The sequence below is a fragment of the Larus michahellis genome, chromosome 4 (genome assembly GCF_964199755.1).
Source record: "Larus michahellis chromosome 4, bLarMic1.1, whole genome shotgun sequence".
NCBI classification, from domain to species: Eukaryota; Metazoa; Chordata; class Aves; order Charadriiformes; family Laridae; genus Larus; species Larus michahellis.
Window position 1 is genome coordinate 34,816,240 of NC_133899.1, and position 19,807 is coordinate 34,836,046.

Consider the following 19,807-nt stretch of genomic DNA (forward strand, 5'->3'; position numbering starts at 1 on the left):
AATCTTTTTTTCAGGAAAAAAACAGGTTTCCTACTGGGATGTCCGCGACAGATGAATATGTGCTTATTGAGGCAGCCGTTGCCATTACAGTTAATGCTGTAACGCGGCCGCTTCCCACCGAAGGAAGCTCGTGACAGGGCTGCCCTCTTTCCTCACCCCTCTTTGTTATTTCAACAGACACAGCGGCAGCCAAGAGTGGAGAGAACGAACAAACGGGAATAAAAATAAGTCCTCAAAGACATGCAAAGCATTAGCCAATTTTTTTTTTATTTTTTTTTTAATCATTCTGCTTGGCCTTATATCTATTGTGTTTTACGATTCAAATGGCAGGGGGATTTATACAGCAAACACATCAAATACAACCCTTGGGTAAGCGTTATACTGGAGGGGTCTGCTTCTAAAGAAAAGTGAGGTGGCTGCTTTGCTTTTTCTTAGATAGGAGGGGTTCGCCCTGCAACAAGCTACAAGGCCAGAACAGTTCCAGACTGAGCAGCAGGGTCTGAACCACCACCTGTGCCACCAAAATTAAATAGACACTGATCACAGGTGAACTCGAATCGTTTAGGCCCAGCTGTTGAATAGTGGATTTCTGAGTCTCAGAGCCCTGCTCGCGTCCCAGCTATAAATGCCTTGGGTGTAAAAAAAGGATGGTTAGGGTAACGCTCCCTGCGGCAAACCCGAGCATCTCCACGGTGATGTTGCTGCGGCGGGAAGACTTCTCTCTGCCTTCAGCTCCAAAGAGGCTCCGTCCCCCCAGACCTCATCTACAGACGGGCACCTACACAGCCCTGACAAGTACAGCCTGCTCCAGAAATCAGGAGCCTGTGAACATACGGCTCACAGCATATACCTACGCATCCCTGGGCTTTATGCAGAGCCACCTCAGCGTCCTCAGCAGCGTCCCCTGGAATTAGGGCGCTGCTGTGCCAGCAGTCCCGGGGCCCTAAAGCCCGGAGAACCACAAGTTTCATTCAAGCCAACTATAGCACATTATAAATAGAGGATCCTGCTTGTTTTGGAACCGGCAAATAGCGGCCGGCAGGTTCTGCTTCCGCAAATAGCCCGGGAAGCCGGTAAGGTCAGGCTCATGTCAGCTGGCCTGAGAAACGCTGGGGGTAAAATGCCACCGCCGGGGAGCACGGAGGTGCCTCCCACCCCTGCCAGAAACTGGGGTGGACGAGCCTGGGCGCCCATCCTCAGCGGAGTCAGGCTCTGCTTGAGCAAAGCCTTTATCCTACTGACCTGCAGGAAAATGGAGCTTTCGTCCTACGCCTTCTTCGAGTCTTTTAAGTCAGCAAACGTCAATAATACAGTTTTATAGGCAAACAGATGCTTTTGTAACCATTTTAGGCACATTCACGACACACAATGCAAAAAGCGGACACCTTGTTGGTTCATTACCTATAGCTCTGTTCTTAGGGAGCCAGAGGGCAACAAATTCACACTGAATTGAATCGGGCACCTGCTCAGAGAGATTCCCAATGGGGAAGGCATCTCCTTCTCTAATTGTAAAACACAGCATCATTTTTCTAACCTTTGAATATTATTGATTTTTTTTTTCTTTTTTTTTTTTTTTTGTTCGGGTGCAGAGAGAGAAATGCCAAGCCTGATGTCAGCAGGCAGCAGTACATGGCACAACCGCTCCTTCCGAAAGAGGAGCACTGAATGCCAACTGAAGCACCGGCTGGATATTGCATGATAACAGAGACAAGCTACGCCGCGCACGTTTCGGGCAAGGGAGGCCAGGGTTTGACCCCTCAGGCCCCCCGGGTTTGCTCTGCCAAGGCCAGGTTGCTATATCATTGTGATAAGGGTAATCCTGTTGGGCAAACACATCAAACAAACAGTCATTCCTGACTGCAGACCTTGTCTAGGCAAATCTAACCCCGGGGTTAAAAATGTGCTGAGCGCACAGTCCTGTGGCACAGCAACGCTTGGGGCCGAGCGAGGGATACGTGGGGTCTTCTGTGCCCCAGGACCCCGGTGCCGGCGCTCCCCAAGGCTCAGGCCAATGCTTGGAAGCATCTAAAAATTGCACAGGAATAAGTTCCCTCTCTTTCCCCTTCACTTCTTGTGTAGAAGAGGACAGATGACTCTTATGTCAGGCTGTTTTGCTTCTATATTTATGTCCTGCCTTAGGCTCACAATGTTCAGCTCAGATGCAATCCAGTCTGGTCATATTAATACAGCTGGGATAATATTTTTAACAACCAACATCAAGCTGAAGGCCACAATCACCCTCCAGCGCCAGGAGCTCTCTGACCCCTCTCATCCGCTTGCTTACGAAACAGAAGGGCTCCCCAAAAGGTAACTTTTTGTCTTTTAAGGGCCAAGTACACATTTCAGCTTCCCCCTGTAACACACTGGATCAAATTTAATCTCTGCTGTGGCTCTGGGAGTTTCCCCAGGTTTCCAAAAGGATGAATGTCGCTCGTTTATTACAGGTACCGAAATCAAGACTTAATGAGGGGTGGCCTGCGGACCTAGCCAAAATAAAGAGGACACTGACGATAGCCTGCGACCATCCCTGAGGGCCTGTGAGATGACTACAGCTGAAGGACCTTATCGCCTTGCTGCCCACCACACTTCTGCCAGGCCACTTTTCTTTGTCAAGGAACCAGAATAAAAAATAAGTTTCAAAGCCTTAAAAATTGGGTTATCCCACCAGTGGACACTGACAACCTCAACAGACCCGTGACACCAGCTGGGCCGTTGATTCAGCCTCCCATCAGCCGGCACTGACATTTGAGAGCAGTCAATCCTCACGCTACGTACTTCCTCAAGAGCCGGTGGAGAGATTTCCTTTCTAAAACGAAGTGTTTTCAGAGCTCCACTTGGGCTCCCAAGCGTCATTTGGGATGCAGAGTTTTGGAGGGGTGTCACATTCGCTCAGCAGCAGCCAGGAAACAAGGGGAACAAGAGAAGGCTTGTTCGCTTTGCTGTTTCCAAAGCAGATTTTCTTTCACGCTGTGGGTCAGGATGGAGCTGACCCTACAAAGCAGCAGAGAAAGCAAAGCAGCCAGGGTTACGGGCAGCTCAGGCTCCACATAAAATGATGACTCATAGAAAATCAGGCAAGTAGAGAGTGCCCATAATACAAAAGAAGCCTGAGGAGGAAGAAGAGGCGGGTGCTGAGCGAGACAGTGTGGCGGTGAGTGGTGAGAACAGGGTTCAAGACCACGACTCCTCCCCTGGTTGGAGCGACATTGCCTGATGGCTTCAGCAAGGCAGCCAGGAGCGATGCCCCAGCCCAGATCACCTCTGACTCTGCGGCATCTTCAGCACTCTTCTTTCTCAAATGAAAATGTTTTCCCACTTCCCAGGAAAACTTTTTTGTCTTTTTTCCAAAGCAATTTGAGATTCTGAAATGAAAGGACAGGGTGATTTTTGACAGACACTTGCAAATACATGCCCCTGAAAAAATGAAGTTGGGCAAAACAGGCACACAAAAAGCATGTACACAGTGGGTGTTACAAACTCAGAGGTGGGTATAGTGTGTGTGTGTGGGTGCTTTCCTCTCCGCGTCTGATGTGCAACAGACATCCATGACAAGTTGCCCTCACCACCATGCAGGGAGGAGACATAGAATCATAGAATGGTTTGGGTTGGAAGGGACCTTAAAGATCATCTCGTTCCAACCCCCTGCCATGGGCAGGGACACCTCCCACTAGACCAGGTTCCTCAAAGCCCCATCCAGCCTGGTCTTGAACACTTCCACAACCTCACTGGGCAGCCTGTTCCAGTGTCTCACCACCCTCACAGTAAAGAATTTCTTCCTGATATCCAATCTAAATCTCCCCTCCATCAGTTTGCAACTGTTACCCCTTGTCCTATCACTACACTCCCTGATAAAGAGTCCCTCCCCATCTCTTCTGTAGGCCCCCTTTAGGTACTGGAAGGGGCTATAAGGTCTCCTGGGAGCCTTCTCTTCTCCAGGCTGAACAGCCCCAACTCCCTCAGCCTGTCCTCACAGCTCCAGCCCTCTGATCCTCCTTCTTGGGGAGAGAAAGGACAGTCCCTGGGCAGCCTTCCTGGGCTCCCATCCCCGGTCCTGCAGGCAGCCAAGGGCCCTGCTAGCTGCTTCCCAGCTGGGTGCTCTGGAGATGACAGAAATACAGATGAGCTCCTCAGATGGGGAATCAGCAGCAGCAGAGGAAATGAAACAGAAAGGTTTCTGGAGAAAATGTTTATACAAGGCTTCCACGAGGTGTCAGCAACAGCTATTATTCATCACAGCCAAACAAACAGAGGTGCCTGGGACTGCCATCCGCCTCTTCACCTGGCGTGTCCTCACCAAAGGAGAACATGTCCCGTCTAGTGACTGCCAGCAGCTCTGCCTTTTGTCTCCCCACGGGCCAGCGTCGGATGAGCAGCCTCTGTCCCCTGTCTAGCACAGCAGAGCAGAGGGGTCCCCCACAGAGCCAGGACCCTAAGGTTCAAACCGATAAATTTGCATATTATCCCCGACCTAAAGAGCTCGCCGGCTAAAACAGAACGGTGGAAGCGGTGTGACTGCACCCCTTCTGCCGATGGGATACTGAAGGCACAGCGAGACTAAACCAGAGGTCAATGACGTACCCGCGGTGGGAGGGGGATATTCAGCGTGTATATTCCAGCCCAGCACCCCTACTGCAAACCCCTGACTCTCCTCACTCATTACTTCTCTCTGAAGATGTTTCATTTTAGCTAAACGGGACATTGGGCGTTTCTATCCAACCTATAGACAAAGACCCCAGCGCCAGGGGCTCCAGGCAAAGCGGCAGCTCTGCTGCTCCGGCCCACCACCGGTCTGGGGCTGTTGTCCGAACTCTGCTGACCTTCGCTCCCGAGCCTGCTTTTGAGAGAGGAGACTGGTAAATGTTCAGAGTCAAACCTGTGCACAAAACCCTTGCAAGGACTGGAGTAAAACCCATATCTTTCAGCCCTTTTTCAAAAATGAGGGATGTACGCTTTGCCCAGCCTTCCTCTCATGCTCAAAACCAGTGCTAAACATTAACTATGTTCAGTGTGCTCACTGATGCTGCCTATTTTCATATTGCTTTTAATTATACCCACAATCGTGTCCAGTAAGTCAATATGATCCTGCCCTCAATTTAATGACAAACTCAGGAAACAAATGATGTCTGGCACAAGGAACGGCAGAGCTTTTCCTTTTGTCCCATTACGTGGCTGGGTTTCAGTAGAATTAAGCGGGCTTTAGTTGGTCACTGGCTGGAAAAAACGAAGGATCAATGTCCTGGAGGAGCATGAAGAAAAAAATAGCTCCAAGAGGACACGTCACATTACTCAGATGCGGTTGCACCGACGGAGTAATCTTCGTCATGTGCCAAGGAACCTGTGATAAGCCCTCTCATAGTCGGATCACTAATAAGATCAGTTACTTAATTCAAAGTGATTAAAACCAGGCTGGACTGCAAACAAGCAAGTCATGTCCATGGGTCTGCGTGTAAAATACGTATCACAAAATTAAAACCTTTCTGGGTTCATCACTAGTGCTGGGCATGCTATAATTTGGAGCAAATGTGACAGTTTTTTTCTCTGGTGCAGCCCACAAACAGGCTGCCTTTCCTACCTTCCTGCTTTGAAGGTACGTGACAAGTACATTTCGCAAACAGGGGCCAGACGCTGTGTTACCCACCGGCCACGAGGCTACGAGGACTCAGACAGCTCCGGCCTACTTTTAAGCCAGTGCTGGGGCCCAAAGCACCTTATGGTTGCGGCTGGTCCCCCCACATCCATGGGAGAGCTTGGCCCAAGGAAACCAGTCGCACTTCCACACCAAAGACATTAATTTCTTATGCAAAAGCCACTTTGGCTTTGTGACTACGCTAATCCCCCATCTTTGGGCTCCAACAGCACTCAGCTTACCCAGGCGTGCAGGGAAGATGAGTAGAAAGGTCTGGACATCCAAATGGATGGCAATATCCCGGTGCGACAGCAGGGAAAGGATTTGGGATTCATGGTCGGTCAGGGCCATCTTCCGGTGCAGGTGGCACACAGAGATGTAGCAGGTACCGCTGCCATCGGCGACGGGCAGCCAGGCACAGGCAGGTGAGGCTGCATCAGACAGAAAGGAAAGGTTATAGAATTAGCTATTTTGAAACCATTTATTTTGATCCTGTGCTTTGGTACAAATTACCCTGTGTCTGCAGTAATGGGATGCAACTGACAGGCGAGTGCCCCGGCAATAGCAGAGGGTGGTGGAAGCGGCTGCCTTTAATGAGTTTTCATCTGGAACGGGACACGAGCGATGAAAGAGGATTTTCCGTGCCGCGGCTGACATCCGAGATGCCAGGAGCTGCAGTAGATCCACGGGGATCCTCGGATGACGAATCACACTGACAAACGCTGGACGTAATTCTCTCCGGCAAAGCAGCTCAGTGCACGTTACCCTGATTTCTCTGCCCTCAGATGTGGTCATTGAGAGTTTCTGAGCATTGACAGCAGCGTGCAGCGTCCTGCCCGGCTCAGCCCCCCCGCTTGCATCCCCTCCCACGGACCCCCGGGTTCTGGTGCGTGAGCATCGCGTGGCGGGGAAGAAGGTACAAAGCAAACCCAGCACAGTCAAAGCATTGTTTCCCTGGCTGAATGGCGGTTCAGAAGAGGCACGACAAAGGGAGCGCTTGTTCCTCGCCAGCTTCGCTCTCACGGGGGTCAAGGAGAGTGTTGGCAGCATGCCGTGGGCTCCATCCCTGCCACCCTGAGCACCTTCACAGAGGGGGCTGCAAGGGAGAGGGGCATTTCAGCAGACGCCTGGCGATCCCCCCCACGGTGTGCACACACACGTCGTGCTGGGACAGCAGAAACTGTTGCCCGTTCCAGCAGCTGGAGAGGGGAAGTTTGGGGAACCCCAAGGGTGGAGAGACTGTCATCCATGAACCCGACAGTGACCAGCATCACCTGCCTGCGGAGAGTCTGATCACACCCTCCGGATCAAGAGAGCGATGGCTGCTGGGGGCCAAACACAAGGAAATGCTCTGCGGGGGAGTAACAATGGAGCAGATCCCAGGATTTGCTGTCAGTAAGGAGGCCTTATGAGAGAGCGCAGGTCCCAGTAACCATCTCCTCGCTCCTCTGTAGCCAAAGCCTGATGGATGACTGTCAGCAGGAAGGGCTGCAGGCAAATGTCACTCTCCAGGAAAGAAGTGAGAGCCATGAGTTCCACAGCGAGCACGTGTGCGTGCACATGTGGGACCCTGCAGCCGGCGCCGGCTGCAGGGCAGTGCCAGCCTCCGGCCACAGCCACCCGCAGGGGACGAGCCAAGAAGTGGGGTGGGCCAGGCTGGGCCCTGCCAGGGCAGGCGGGGAGGCGTGACACCACCTGCCTGGGACCCTGTGTGCCCCCCCGTGCCTGCAGCCTCCTGCACCCAGGAGCCCGGCTGTCCCAAAGCCCCTGTGCACGGGTCTCCCTGTGTTCCCCAGATCCCACAGACTCAGGACACCATGCTGCCAGGACCCTATGCTCTTTGCACTCCATACCCCCAGGACCTCATATCCCCATGACTCCATGTGCCCCTGGCCACATGTGCCCTGGACCGCATACCCCCAGGACCCCATGCTCCCTGGACACCATGAGCCTGGGACTCTATATCACCAGAACCCTATACCCTCTGGACCCCATGCCACCAGGATTCCATGCACCTGGGACCCCATGTCCTCTGGACATCATGATCCTGGAACCCCATGACCCTGGCACTCTATACCCCCCAGACCCCATAACCCCTGGATCTCATGCCACCAGGACCCCAAGCCCTCTGGACACCATGACCCTGGGACCCCATGCCCCCTGGACACCATGACCCTGGGACTCTATCTGCCCCGGACCCCATAACCCCTGGATCTCATGCCACCAGGACCCCAAGCCCTCTGGACACCACGACCCTGGGACCCCATACCCCCTGGATCTCATGCCACCAGGACCCCATGCCCTCAGGACCCCATGCCCCTATGCACCTGGGACCTCATGCCCCCTGGACCCCATATCCCCAGGACCCCCTGTCCCCTGGACACCACGACTCTGGGACCCCACACCCCCTGAATCCCAGGACCCCATGCCCCTGGACCTCACGGCCCCAGGACCCCATACCCCCTGGATCCCATATCCCCATGCCCCCTGGATCCCACAACCCCGGGATGCCGTGCCCCAGGACCACAGCACGCCATGCCCCCGTACACCGCCCCCCGGCCGTCCCCGCCCCGCCCCCGCCGGGACTCCGAGCCGGCAGCCAAGTTTCTTGGAACTTTGCCTCGGGTGACGCAGGCGCTGGTGCAGGGCCCCGTCCTCCCGGCCCAGCCAATGGGCGCCGGGGGGGGCCGGGGCGGCGGCCAATCGGCGGCGGCTGGACAGTTCCCGGGTCCTGACCGACCTTCACCGCCCGGGGCGGGGGGTGGGAATAAAAGGGCCCGGCGGCGCCGCGCCGCGCGTCCGTCCCCCGCCCCTCCGCTGCGGCACCGGCACCGGCACCGGCACGGCGGAGGTGAGCGCCGGGCGGGGGCGGGAGGGAGCCGGGCGGCCGCGCACCGGGAGGGGGATCCCGTGCACCGGGAGCGGCGGGTTGCCGGGGGCGGGGGGGGGGGAGGTGCAGGCGTTCCCGTGCTCCGGGATACGGACGTCCTGTGCACCGAGTGGAGGCCGTTCCCCCGTACCGCGTTCCCGGGCACGGGGTTCCCGTGTACCGGCGATGCAGCGGGTTCCCGTGCACCGGCGATGAGCGTGTGCACCGGCGGGAGGGAGGTCCCACGCACTGGGCTGTGGGTGTCCCCTGCACCGGCGGTGTTGTCCGATGCGGCGGGGCCGCCGCAGCTCGCTCCGCCCCCTTCCCGGGCAGCTCCCCGCTCTCCCCGCAGCCCGAGGAGCCCCGGCCGCTCGGTACTGACCTCCCTTCCGCTCCCGCAGGTCTTGGCCCGATGCGGGCTCGGTGCACCGGCGTGGAAGGTAGCCCCCGGCGGAGCCCGGCCGCCCGTCATGCCCTGGAGCGTCCGGTGGGTCGGCGGCCGCGGCGCCCAGTCCCAGAAGCAGTGCAAGAAATCCTCCTTTGCCTTCTACCAGGCAGTGAGGGACCTGCTGCCCGTCTGGTTCCTGGAGGACATGCGGACCATGGAGGTCTTCCACTGGGAGGACGGGGGCAAGGTGAGCGTGTACTCACCCTCAGAGGCCCTGCTCTACGCGCTGGTCCATGACCACCAGCCCTACGCCCGGCACCTGCTGACTAAGTTCCCCCAGAGTGCCCTGGCCGTGCCCAGCCAAAGCTTCAGCTGCTGCCAGTCCTCAGCCCCACACCTGGCCATGGCCGTCCGCTACAACCGGGTCCGCATCCTCTTCCGCATCCTCAAGGCCATCCAAGCCTTCCCACCAAGCGAGAGAGCTGGCCACCTGGACCGCCGGGGCTGCAGCCGTGTGGAGGGTGGCAAGACGGCCTTGCACATGGCCTGTGAACTGGTGCGGCCTGAGTGCTTGCTGCTGCTGCTGGGGCACGGCGCGTCGCCCTGCCTGCAGGACAGTGCCGGGAATACCCCCCTCGACACCTTGCTGCAGCAGATCTCCCACGTGCCAGCGGCGAACATGCGTGCCAAGCTCCTCTGCCTTGACTGCCTCTTCTTCTTCGTGCCTCAGGACCTCCAGTTTGCAATGAAACAGCAGCTGGTGGACAACCGGCAGCGGTGGCAGGACCTCCTGGGGGAGAACAGGTTCCAGTGCTTGGTGGGCTTAGCTCCCCCCTCGCTGTTTGTGGGAGCCATGCGTGTCTTGATCAGGACCATTTCACCCGAGCATTTCCCAGAGGCTCTGGACAATCTGCCTCTGCCTCATTTTCTAAAGCCTTTGGACTTGAAATTGGAGAGCTAGAGGGGTGGTATGAGAGCCTCCCGCTCACCTGACAGAAATAGACTGTTGTGCTAAAACTGTATGGGTATACAAAGCTGCTAAGGCAGCAGCCAAGTATCTGTTTTAATTAGAACTGTATTTTTTAAAAGAATTGTATCTGGCACTTTACAATATATTTTATTTAAACATCCTTGTGGTGAGGTGAGGCCCGCACTGCATTTTATAAAAACATTCTACGGCATGTACAAATTGGGGTATGTGGGAGAATATGTTTGTAAATACATCTGAATAAACCAGTGGCAGATGTGATCAAAATACCAATGGAGCGATGGAGAAGCCTGAAGTGGCATGTGCCTTGGAACAGCGTGTGCGGGGGGGTGGGGGGGGGGGGAGAGTCGCTCTTCGTTAGGACTTCCCTCTTACATAAGCCTTGCAGTCCTGGAACAGGATGACTCCTTTTTTACAGCTCTCCTAATAATCTTGGCAGGGATATGGATTTTTTTTTTTTTAAAGGCACAGATGAAGACTCCCTTGTCTTGTATACGAAACCAAAGAGAAGCAAGATACTATTAAAACTTCCCTAAACAAGGCTGTCAGGGATGTGCAACTGAACAAAATATATTTTAAAATATGCACAAATAACAGTTGGTTTCCTTGTGAAGTTCACTCTGCTCCCCTGGGAGAGCCAAGGTGCTTGCTGCCAGGTGGAGGAGAGCAGGAGCACACACATTGCTCTGGCCAAGAGTGTTTCCGCCCTGGCGGGGGACAGGAATGGACCCTGCAGCCCCTCTGTGCGATTGCTGTGGGGTGAGGAGGGTAGCACGGAGCAGGAGGGCCAGCCTCCTTGTGCCTGCCCTCTGCCATTCCCAGAAGGATTTATGTAGGCATGGCAATGCCCCAGGACCCTAGAGCAGCTTTTTCCAGTGGATTCCAGCAGGATGTGATGGCTTAGGTTCCGCTGAGAGTACTGTAGCAGTCTCTGGGTACCAGAGGAGAAGCTTCGATATCCCTCCTTCCCCCAGCTACGCCTTCTGAGGTGCTCCAAGGTACACAAAACACCTTCACGGCTGCTCCAGATCAAAAAGCCCTTTAGGGGTAATGTCCTACCTCCGGCACTTCGGTTTAGACACGTCAAAGACCTGAGCAAAGGGTACAGCTCCAGTTCTTTGCTCTGCAACCTTTACTCCACAGCGTCCTGGGCAGTCAGGCTGCTTACTTCCCTGTAAAACTGGCACTCCCCCGGCCTGCTCTGCAGGGAGCAAGCTGCGCCGGCTCCACCGGCAGCGCAAGGACAGAAACCTCCTAGGCCACAGCGCTGTCGCTTTGCCTCTGTTCTTGGAAGTCATCAGTGAAGCTGTAGGGTTTTGTTTCAATGCTTAAATTTGTAGCCAGGGAGCTGTTTTGCCACTTGAACTATTTCAGCGCTGCCGTTCCCTTTGGGGTCATCAAGGAACTGATGTGCTCAGAGAAAAGAGGCCACATTCAAGGCACAAATTTCTTTATTCCTGAATTAATTTTGGTTATGGGAAAAAAAAAAGAAAAGAAAAGACAGAATGAGGCACTATAAGCTGTTCATACTTCAGCAGAACAGAGAGGTATTTCATCTAAAATAATCTCCATACTGCATGCACAATAAAAGATAAGCCATACTTCTGAAATTTGAGATGCAACAGAAAGAAGATTGCTATTCTTGGACTGATGGCACTGAAAATGTTTCCTGGAAGAGCAAATGTTCCTTTTTCCCAGGAAACCAAGCTGATATGTACGCAAGCTAATTATCATGGGAAATTTAGGTCCCTTGCTAGAAAGCATAGAACAACCCTAACTGTTCTCTTCAGCTACCTTGTTGATAATAAAAATACAAAAATCCAGTGAACTAATTCCTTGCTTAGCAGCTTAATAAAAAAAATAAATTAAAAAAAAAACTAGATTGCTAAATTCTTTATTTGAGTACACGTTCCCCAATGCTTCTGTAATAATGGTGTAGAAGCATCTTCCAAAACAGACAAGAAAGTAAAGCAGTCAGGTCTAACTTGCAGATGGAAAAGCATCTTGAGTTGGGGGAAGAGACGGAGCTGGGGGTGGGAGGAAAGGTTTACCAGCCTTGCTGACAAAGACATAATGAGATTCAGCAGTGGGGAGTTCGTCAGTTGATCCGAGCGCTGGAAGATGCTCCAGCTCCCAAGCTGCGAGGGTAATTACACACTGGAACAGCATGAGGGGCTGGGCAGGACATCCTACACCTTAAAATGAGCCCATTAACAAAAGAAGAATTCGAGGCCAAAGCTGCCCCTGCGATTCCCTGCAGCCCTCCCACCAGTGCTCGGGTAATCCACTTTAACAAACAGAAAGGGTCCCCTCAATATGTTGTGATGGGTCCAGAGCCAGCCAACTGCTGCGCCCCTCCTGTTATTCTAGGACAGAAGTCAAGCCCGTTGCCGAGCCCATGCTGGGATCACTCTGCTGAAGGTCACCAACGGACCTCGCTACGTGTGGCTCATTGATGTGTCTCGGATGCTTAATCCGGAGAGGCCGGGAGGAACCGTGGGCAGCCTACGCCGGTGACCACACAGATCACTCAACCAACTGGGTCCAGGCTTGTTTTTCAAACGGAGTCACAGCTTGGAAAAAGGCTGGGGCTTCTCAGCTTTGGAAACAGAAGTCCTTTGTTTATAAACCAAGCAATAGTGACATCAGCTTTCCTCAGACTGACTTGCCAGCACATCTCTGTCCTCTGCCACCTTCGGAGCACAGTGGAGTGCAGGCTCCACAACCCGTTCAGTTCTCCATCTCTTGGCGAAGGCTGTCAGCAAAAATGCCAATTAGTGCCACTTGCAACACCATTGATAAGCTTAATAAAGCAAACATGGGCAGTCATTACGTCTCTGCAGAAGAGGACTGACAGTGCTAGAGTCAAGGAACCCGCCACAAAGGTGTGGGAAAGAAGCTTCACCAAGTCCTAACACCATGAGAGCACAGAGGTAAGGACATATACACTTAAAAGCTTCTGTCTTACCTGCACAGGTTAATCACGTCACATAAGGCAAATTATTCATCTGTAGGAAATGCTTTCAAAAGCAGTGATATAAAGGCAGTATATAGAGCCAGCGTTCCTGAAAAGCCTACTTACAGCCAGTTCCCCTAAAAGGCTACTTTCTATCATGAAACAGTGATGAAATACAATAAATATTTCCCACGTGTTGCTCAAGCACTTTCAAAGCAAAATATTCATATCCTACCCACCTTTTAGTACAAAGTGGTTTTATTTATTGTGACAGATAAAAAAGGCCTGAAACACTTTCATTCGGAAAGCAAGGGCAGAGAGGAAGTATAGGGTTACTTTTATTTTTGACTCTTTGCAGTTGACTCCTCTCTGCAGCTCCCTTAAATACTTCAGGAGTTACAAAGTTTAGCCTACCTAAAGTCTGCCAAAGGAGCTGATGTATATTGTAATTTTGAGTAACTCGATTAAAGGATGTATTTGGCATCTTTAACAGTCATCTTTTACCCAAAGTATGAAGTAGTTAAAGGATTTAAATTGATGTGAACACAAAACTAGGTGGTTTAAATAATCTAAAAAATCCCTTACTATAACGTTTGTTTCAGTCTTGCTCTCTGACATACCGTCCTGCCATAAAAGCTGCATCCTTTTTCTTGCCACGGTCACAGCCTGGTACGAGCATTGCCAGAGATGGGCATCTTAAATTTAGCAGAAGATGCAGGTATTAAGTACAGCTAAGAATCACTCCCTTCATGAAGATGTATAGATATGGAATACCAAGCCTAACGTCAACTCAACACTCAGCGCTGCACAAAGAAAACAGATAGAAGTTTCATACAGTTTCAGGGGGAGAGGAGGAGGGCTCTTAATGAACAGGCTCCTCCGTGTGGACAAGTCTTGCAAACTAAAGCAAACTGAGGTGGGCATTAAGTAAAGGAGAAAAGGAAGCAGGAAACCACCGAAAGCAAGACTTTGCAGGGAGAGGAAGTCTCAGCTATAGGCACGGCTGCAATTACAGACCATTCTGAAAATGAAGTTGAAAATAGCAAGGACAAAGACGCAGCACAGAGGCATGGAAAGACAGAGACTAGAAATGGGCCAGGGTGCCAGGTTTGTTTCCTAAGCCCTATTTGCCCTATGTCCGGTGTTCAAGTCATTCGGGTTTTTGACTTGCAATATAACAAACCTATTGACATCAGCAGCTCATTGTGCATTGCATCACCCCATCTTCAGACCAACGTTCCCAACTAGGCAAACAAAGCACCCATGCCATGTGCTTAATATTTAAACAACACTGTTAAATCCTTGCAAACCAACTTTTCTAGCAGCTATGTTAATAACAGTACTTCCATCACTGGTTGGTGTCAGAAGCTCTCTGCAGTTAGATCACCATTAATTCCCAGCCTGGCTTCAGTGGCCTCTCCTCCACCTACAGCGCATGAAAAAGAAACTCCGCCTATTACTTGCTCAGACTACATCGAACTGTCCTCTATTGTCATGCACAAGAATCACATCTACGGTGTTGCAAGGCTGCTGCTTGCACTGATTTACTCCTGCTCTTTCCACCAACAAGGTAGACATGCGTGTGGAGCACGCGAACGGAAGGAGCAGAGCTCTCTTGTGAAACGTAACTCATCAGTCATAGCAGAAAACAGAAATACAGTTTGCAAAAACATCAGAGACCCCTCACTGCTGCTAAGAGAAATGGATCCAAGTTCAGCTGGGATAAAAAGCTTTCCTCCACTTGCCCCAATGACCTCTGAAAGGATTGGTATCTCTTTGTCCAGTGGTTTAGCTGGAAAGACCACATAAATCAACAAAGCAAGCCTTCAGAAGCCCCAAATGATGAGAAACACATCATGTTTAGGAATTACTGCTAAAGTCAGAAGAGTCTAGTCTAAATTGTGTATGACAGGCCAGAAATTCCCATGTTGGACCTATCACATCTGATTGATTTGCAGCATCCAACCTTACTTCACAGATTTTTAAACAGTGGGGCATCCAAGGCTCTCTGAGGAACTTGTGGGTGGCCAAGCAAAGGTCCCATGCAGATCACCTCGATTTCTCATCTGTCCCTAAACCACAAAACACCCCCTGCCATCAATCCTGCCTCCTCCTTCTGTGGGAAAAAGTAATCACTTCCTAATGCAAATGTGAGAATTGACCAGAATAGATGTAAGTCAGCAAGGAGGGGAGGCAGAGACCCACTTCAGAGACGCAGAGAAGGCAGAAAGGGGGCTTTGATCTGTCCCATGCTTGGGCTTCAGCTCTGTGAGCAAGGTTTCACCAAGCATCTGAGCCAGTAAGTCAGGGCCCCGGGTGAGCCCCAGTCACACCAGCCCTTGTAAGGTTACATTCCCTGTACCACAAGTCTAATGAGAAATACAGTGGAAATCAACCCTTCTCCTTTAGGAAAGGATTTTAGGCCCGAAAAGTTCAATTCCCAAAGTCAGGCCTGATGCAACCCATTCTGAGCCACAGCGAGACACCGGCACGCTTGGGATATGAGGGGAGACCATGGGCCAGTCTCCCCTTCCCTGTACTCCCCACCTAAACACAGGGGCAGGAAGCTCCATGGATCTCAACAGGGAGGCGAGCAGAACACCGGGGCCAGCCAAGCCCTTCCCTTAGGCTCCTCTGTGGAAAGCAATGGAAGGAGGCCAAGGGAAGAGAGAGGCTTCCAGGCAGAAAGCATTTGGCTGCATGCCTCAGCCAGGACAGGGAGCAGTTTCCACTCCGAGGAGGACAGCATCCTCCCTGCCGCTTGGCTCCCTGATTCCTGACCCATTTGCCACGGCTCCTCTCCCACAGCCTCACAGCTTTGAGGGTGAATTGCCTGTCCTCCCACCTCCTGCTCGCGCACCAGTGACCAGGCAGCGTCCGCAGACCCTGACTCTGTTTGGAAGACTGGGCAGCCCCATCTTCTCTCTCAGCCAGCAAAGCTCCCTGGCCCAAAATTGTCCCTCCACTCCTTTGTTCCAGCCCCAGGGGTAATTACTGTTTTGATGTAAGGGTGGTTCTTTGGCATCATGCTCTTAATATTCAGGCTTTATTTTATAATCATTAGGGTTCTTCTTTTTAATGGTGCAAGTAAATTATAGTAAACACATTATACTACATCGCATTCATATTTTTAATGCGGTGTCATTTCCCTGACAATGTTTGAGGCGGCATTTTAGAGCAAAGCCTAAAAGGATAAGTCATTTCTAACTCAGAGTAAGAGAGAGAATTAAGTCCCTTGAGGAGCTGAGTTTTTGAACGTCCTTTCCTCCAAAACCATCTGCTAGTGCTCTCCCGCTCTCTCCCACTCCTGCAATAAGGAAAGCTATTGATGGGTTAGTGACTCAAAGCGACAAGACAGAAGGATGCAGACTCTCAAACTGATTTCAATCCTTTGTTAATGACATGCACAGACAGGGCTATGGCCAAAGGCAGGCTGGACGCAAGTCTTGAACTGGAGGTGACCTCAGCGACTTCTTGTCCACCACTTCCGCAAGGAGAGGGACATGTTGCTTCTTTCACTTATAACACATTTGCAGGCTTGCCCAGCAGGAGGGATGCTGGGACTTTAGGGACCACAGGGCTTAGGAAAACTACTGACAGCGCTGTAGGGCCACAGCCATCTGACAAGAGCCACCAGAGAGCTCCCGGGGCAAGCGAGGGAAAACACTCACATGCCAGCAGGAAGAGCCTGGCACTCCCTCAGGTTTGCCTCCTTCAGATGGCCAAGGTTTGACTCAGCTTTGCCTCCACCTCATCTTCCCTGCCAGTAGCAGCACCAGGGCGGGGGTTAGACCAAGAACGCCCTGGCAGAAAATCACCTCCTGAGACAGCCTTGAGGTAAGAGCTGCTGGGAGGGCAGACCACGTGAGTCACTCACTGAGTCACTCGTCTGGTGGAATATTTAGAAGGATAAAACCAGATCATTTCCTTCAAAGTGAAATATGCCAGTTGCACAGCTAAGGTAGTACACGTATTGCCCAAGTCACCCTCACTATGGAGAACACTGGCTGTGGTGTTGGAGGTCTTGTACAAAGTGCTGGCCAGAGATGGCCAGTTCACATCCAGCAACATCATCTCAACCTTCCTAATAGGTCAGCAAGCTATCACCCCATCAGCCACAGCCATGGTACCAACCTCCAGATGAAAGACTCCAGGTGTATTTCCTCATAAACCTTTGCTCCAGCCAGTCTGATCCCTCATGAGATCATGGCTTCTCCTGAAGGTTATCACCCCAGACTGGGTGCGCAGTGGGAGACGCTCCACCCTCCACTCCTCCTCTCAGGAATAAAGCCCTCTCCCACAGCACAGCCTGTCCTGAGACTTGTCTGCTACTGGCCCCTTCCAGCACTGCTTACACCCCTGCTCTTAGGGTGGCAGGGGAAGCACACCACCAGCACGGTGATGGGCAAAGAGTATGGCCAGCATCCAAGCTATCCTTCACTGTCACAGAGACTTGGTAAGTCCCAGCTCCCCAGAGAGATCAGCTCCCCAGGGAAGCACAGAGTAGGAGGCACCTGGGGGCTGGGGAGAACTGCACAGCCGGGCAGACAGCAGGGCCTGGCACCACAACACTTGTATCACGAATGCTGTGAAAACTTGAGGTTTTAATTCTTTGGAACCACATGGTACCACCTATGCTTATGTACGTGCTTAGATATGCCTAGCAAGGATATGCCTGTGGTACTGATGCGTTGCCCACATAACGAACAGCCAACTCACATCACATCTCCTCCCCTTTCCAGTTTAGAGAGAGACAAAGCAGCTAAATCCCAGCTTCTGAGCTGGAGCTTTTTTCTCAAGTAATATCAGCAAATATTCTTATCAGCAGAGGCCTCTGGATCAATATTGCCCTGCAGTAGCCACAGCAGTGGCCTTTAACTCCTCAAGTCTCACAGCCAGCTAGCAGCAGATCTTGTCCTGCAATAGATCACGCTCTACCTGCAAACAGCATTTTTGCTGGTACAAGCCAGGGAGTTATCAGGCAAATGTTTCGCTCTGCTGCGCAGCTAAGCCCACCTGGGCCAAAAAGAACCACAATCCTCAGTGCTCTGCTCAAACCACAGGACTCTGCTCCGTTCCCATCCTCCTTCCACTTTTGTTGAATGATGGGAGGAGAAAAAAGGGGGATCGAATTGCCTTGCTGCCCCCGATAGCGAGGGATTAACTTTCCAAGCCAGAACCATGCAGAAAAGGGGAGGAGTAACGCAGAGCTTGGCTCTGCCCACCTCCAACTCAAAAGGCAAAGCTCTGCTTAGCAAATGCTGTGCCTTTCAGAGGGTGCTAAGCAGCACTGAGCACTCACTCTGGGAGGTGACAAGTCCCAGCTGGCGGTCTGGATCTGCATCTATTCGCCTTTTCTGCATTTGCAGTTCATGCATGGAGAAGTGGCACTGTACTGTACCAAACCAAGGATACAGAGCTGGGAGGGCATTCGGAAGTCTTTTGTCCCAGAATCAAAAGAAGCCTTTCCTGCCTCTTGCTTGGGATTTGATGCTTTAGAAACTGGTTGCTCAGATACCAAACAAATCTTGTGTAGACTCCCTGTTAAAGCAAAAGCATAGAAATTTATGCCACCACATCCCTGCTTTGGACTGGGACCTTACCAGGCCCTATTCATTAATTAGGCTACACTGAAGCTTTACTCAGATCCAAACCTGACACTGATGCAGATGACTCTGTGGAGACACCCTTCCTAATGGGACACATACCGAACATGCTGTTTTAATGCAATGCTGACCGCAAGTGTCCTTGATGACCTAGGCATTAAATATAGCGTGGCAGAAAGATGTGTCCTACCTCTCTCTATTAGCTTGTGTCTGTGAGGAAAAAAACAAACCAATGTAATTATTAGCTCAGCCGGCAAAAGGGCTGCATGCACTGTGATAGCGTGTCTTGAGCTCTGTGCCTAATCTGTATTCTTTGTGGTATTAAAACACAAAACTCTAGCACAATGATCATGGCATTTTTGCCCACCTTCCCAGTTCCCCAGCCTCTGCAACGGGAAAACATCATTCTTTATTGGTTTGTTGCTCCCTTTTCTATTACTGTAGGATGTACTTGCCCTGACCATCATGCTTCTCGCAAGCCCACACCCTCATTTGTAAAGTCCAAGCTTGACACCCTGCTGAACTTCTGGTTAGCAAGGGTCACCCCACCCTGCTCACCACTCAGGTTCACTCCTTTTCAGAGCAGCTTTTGGAAAATGTTCCCCAGCACAGTAAATCTGTCAGCAGCAAACCTTCAACTCCTGTTTCTTGTTTGCCTGCCCTCCTCCTTGACAGGCCTGCAGGTAAAGACAAGTTTACTGCTGATCACCCCTTTGGAAAGTGCTGCTACCACAAGAAAACATGGAGAAATATATGAGATGGCTGGCTTTGACGAAAAATTCCAAGGCTTTTTTTTTTTTTTTTTTAAAAAAAAAAAAAAAAAGAAAGGTTACACCACACATCTCAGACCTGTTGAAGTCAAAGGCTGATGCTAAATGTGAGCATCCACTTGTGGAGGGATCACCTCTGAGGAGAAAGATTACTGAAACCAGCACCTACAGCTTGACACAAATGGATTTACTACATTAAGTCTAACCATTTTCCTTTTATAAATCTGCCATATGAATCACGGAATGTTTTGGGTTGGAAGGGACCTTAAAGACCATCTAGTTCCAACACACCTGCCATGGGCAGGGACACTTTGCACTACACCAGGTTGTTGTGATGTCAAATCATCAGCGGTCAAATTAATCCCTCTCATCTTATGCTCTTGTCATATTGATCCCAAAAATAAAAACAACCAAACAAGCCCCCACTTATGTTACAGCTATTACAGGTGATGTTACATGTATTACTTTCATGCCTCCTCCACAATAAAGAGCACTGTTTTCACACAGGCCATTGATAAGCCCTGAGTGTTCTTACATATAAAGGAAAACAGCTGGAAGACTGATTTATACAAATTTTGTATCCATGGCGCCAAATGACATCAAT

At 51.4% G+C, this 19,807-nt stretch overlaps 1 protein-coding gene across 1 annotated transcript; it reads left to right on the forward strand.

Moving 5' to 3' along the window:
* The first annotated feature begins 8,965 nt into the window (after positions 1 to 8,965).
* On the forward strand, positions 8,966 to 10,140 carry ANKRD9 (ankyrin repeat domain 9). Its single transcript, XM_074583937.1, has one exon. The coding sequence runs from the start codon at positions 8,966 to 8,968 to the stop codon at positions 9,842 to 9,844; it is 879 nt and encodes a 292-aa protein (XP_074440038.1). The 3' UTR covers positions 9,845 to 10,140.
* The last annotated feature ends 9,667 nt before the right edge of the window (positions 10,141 to 19,807 follow it).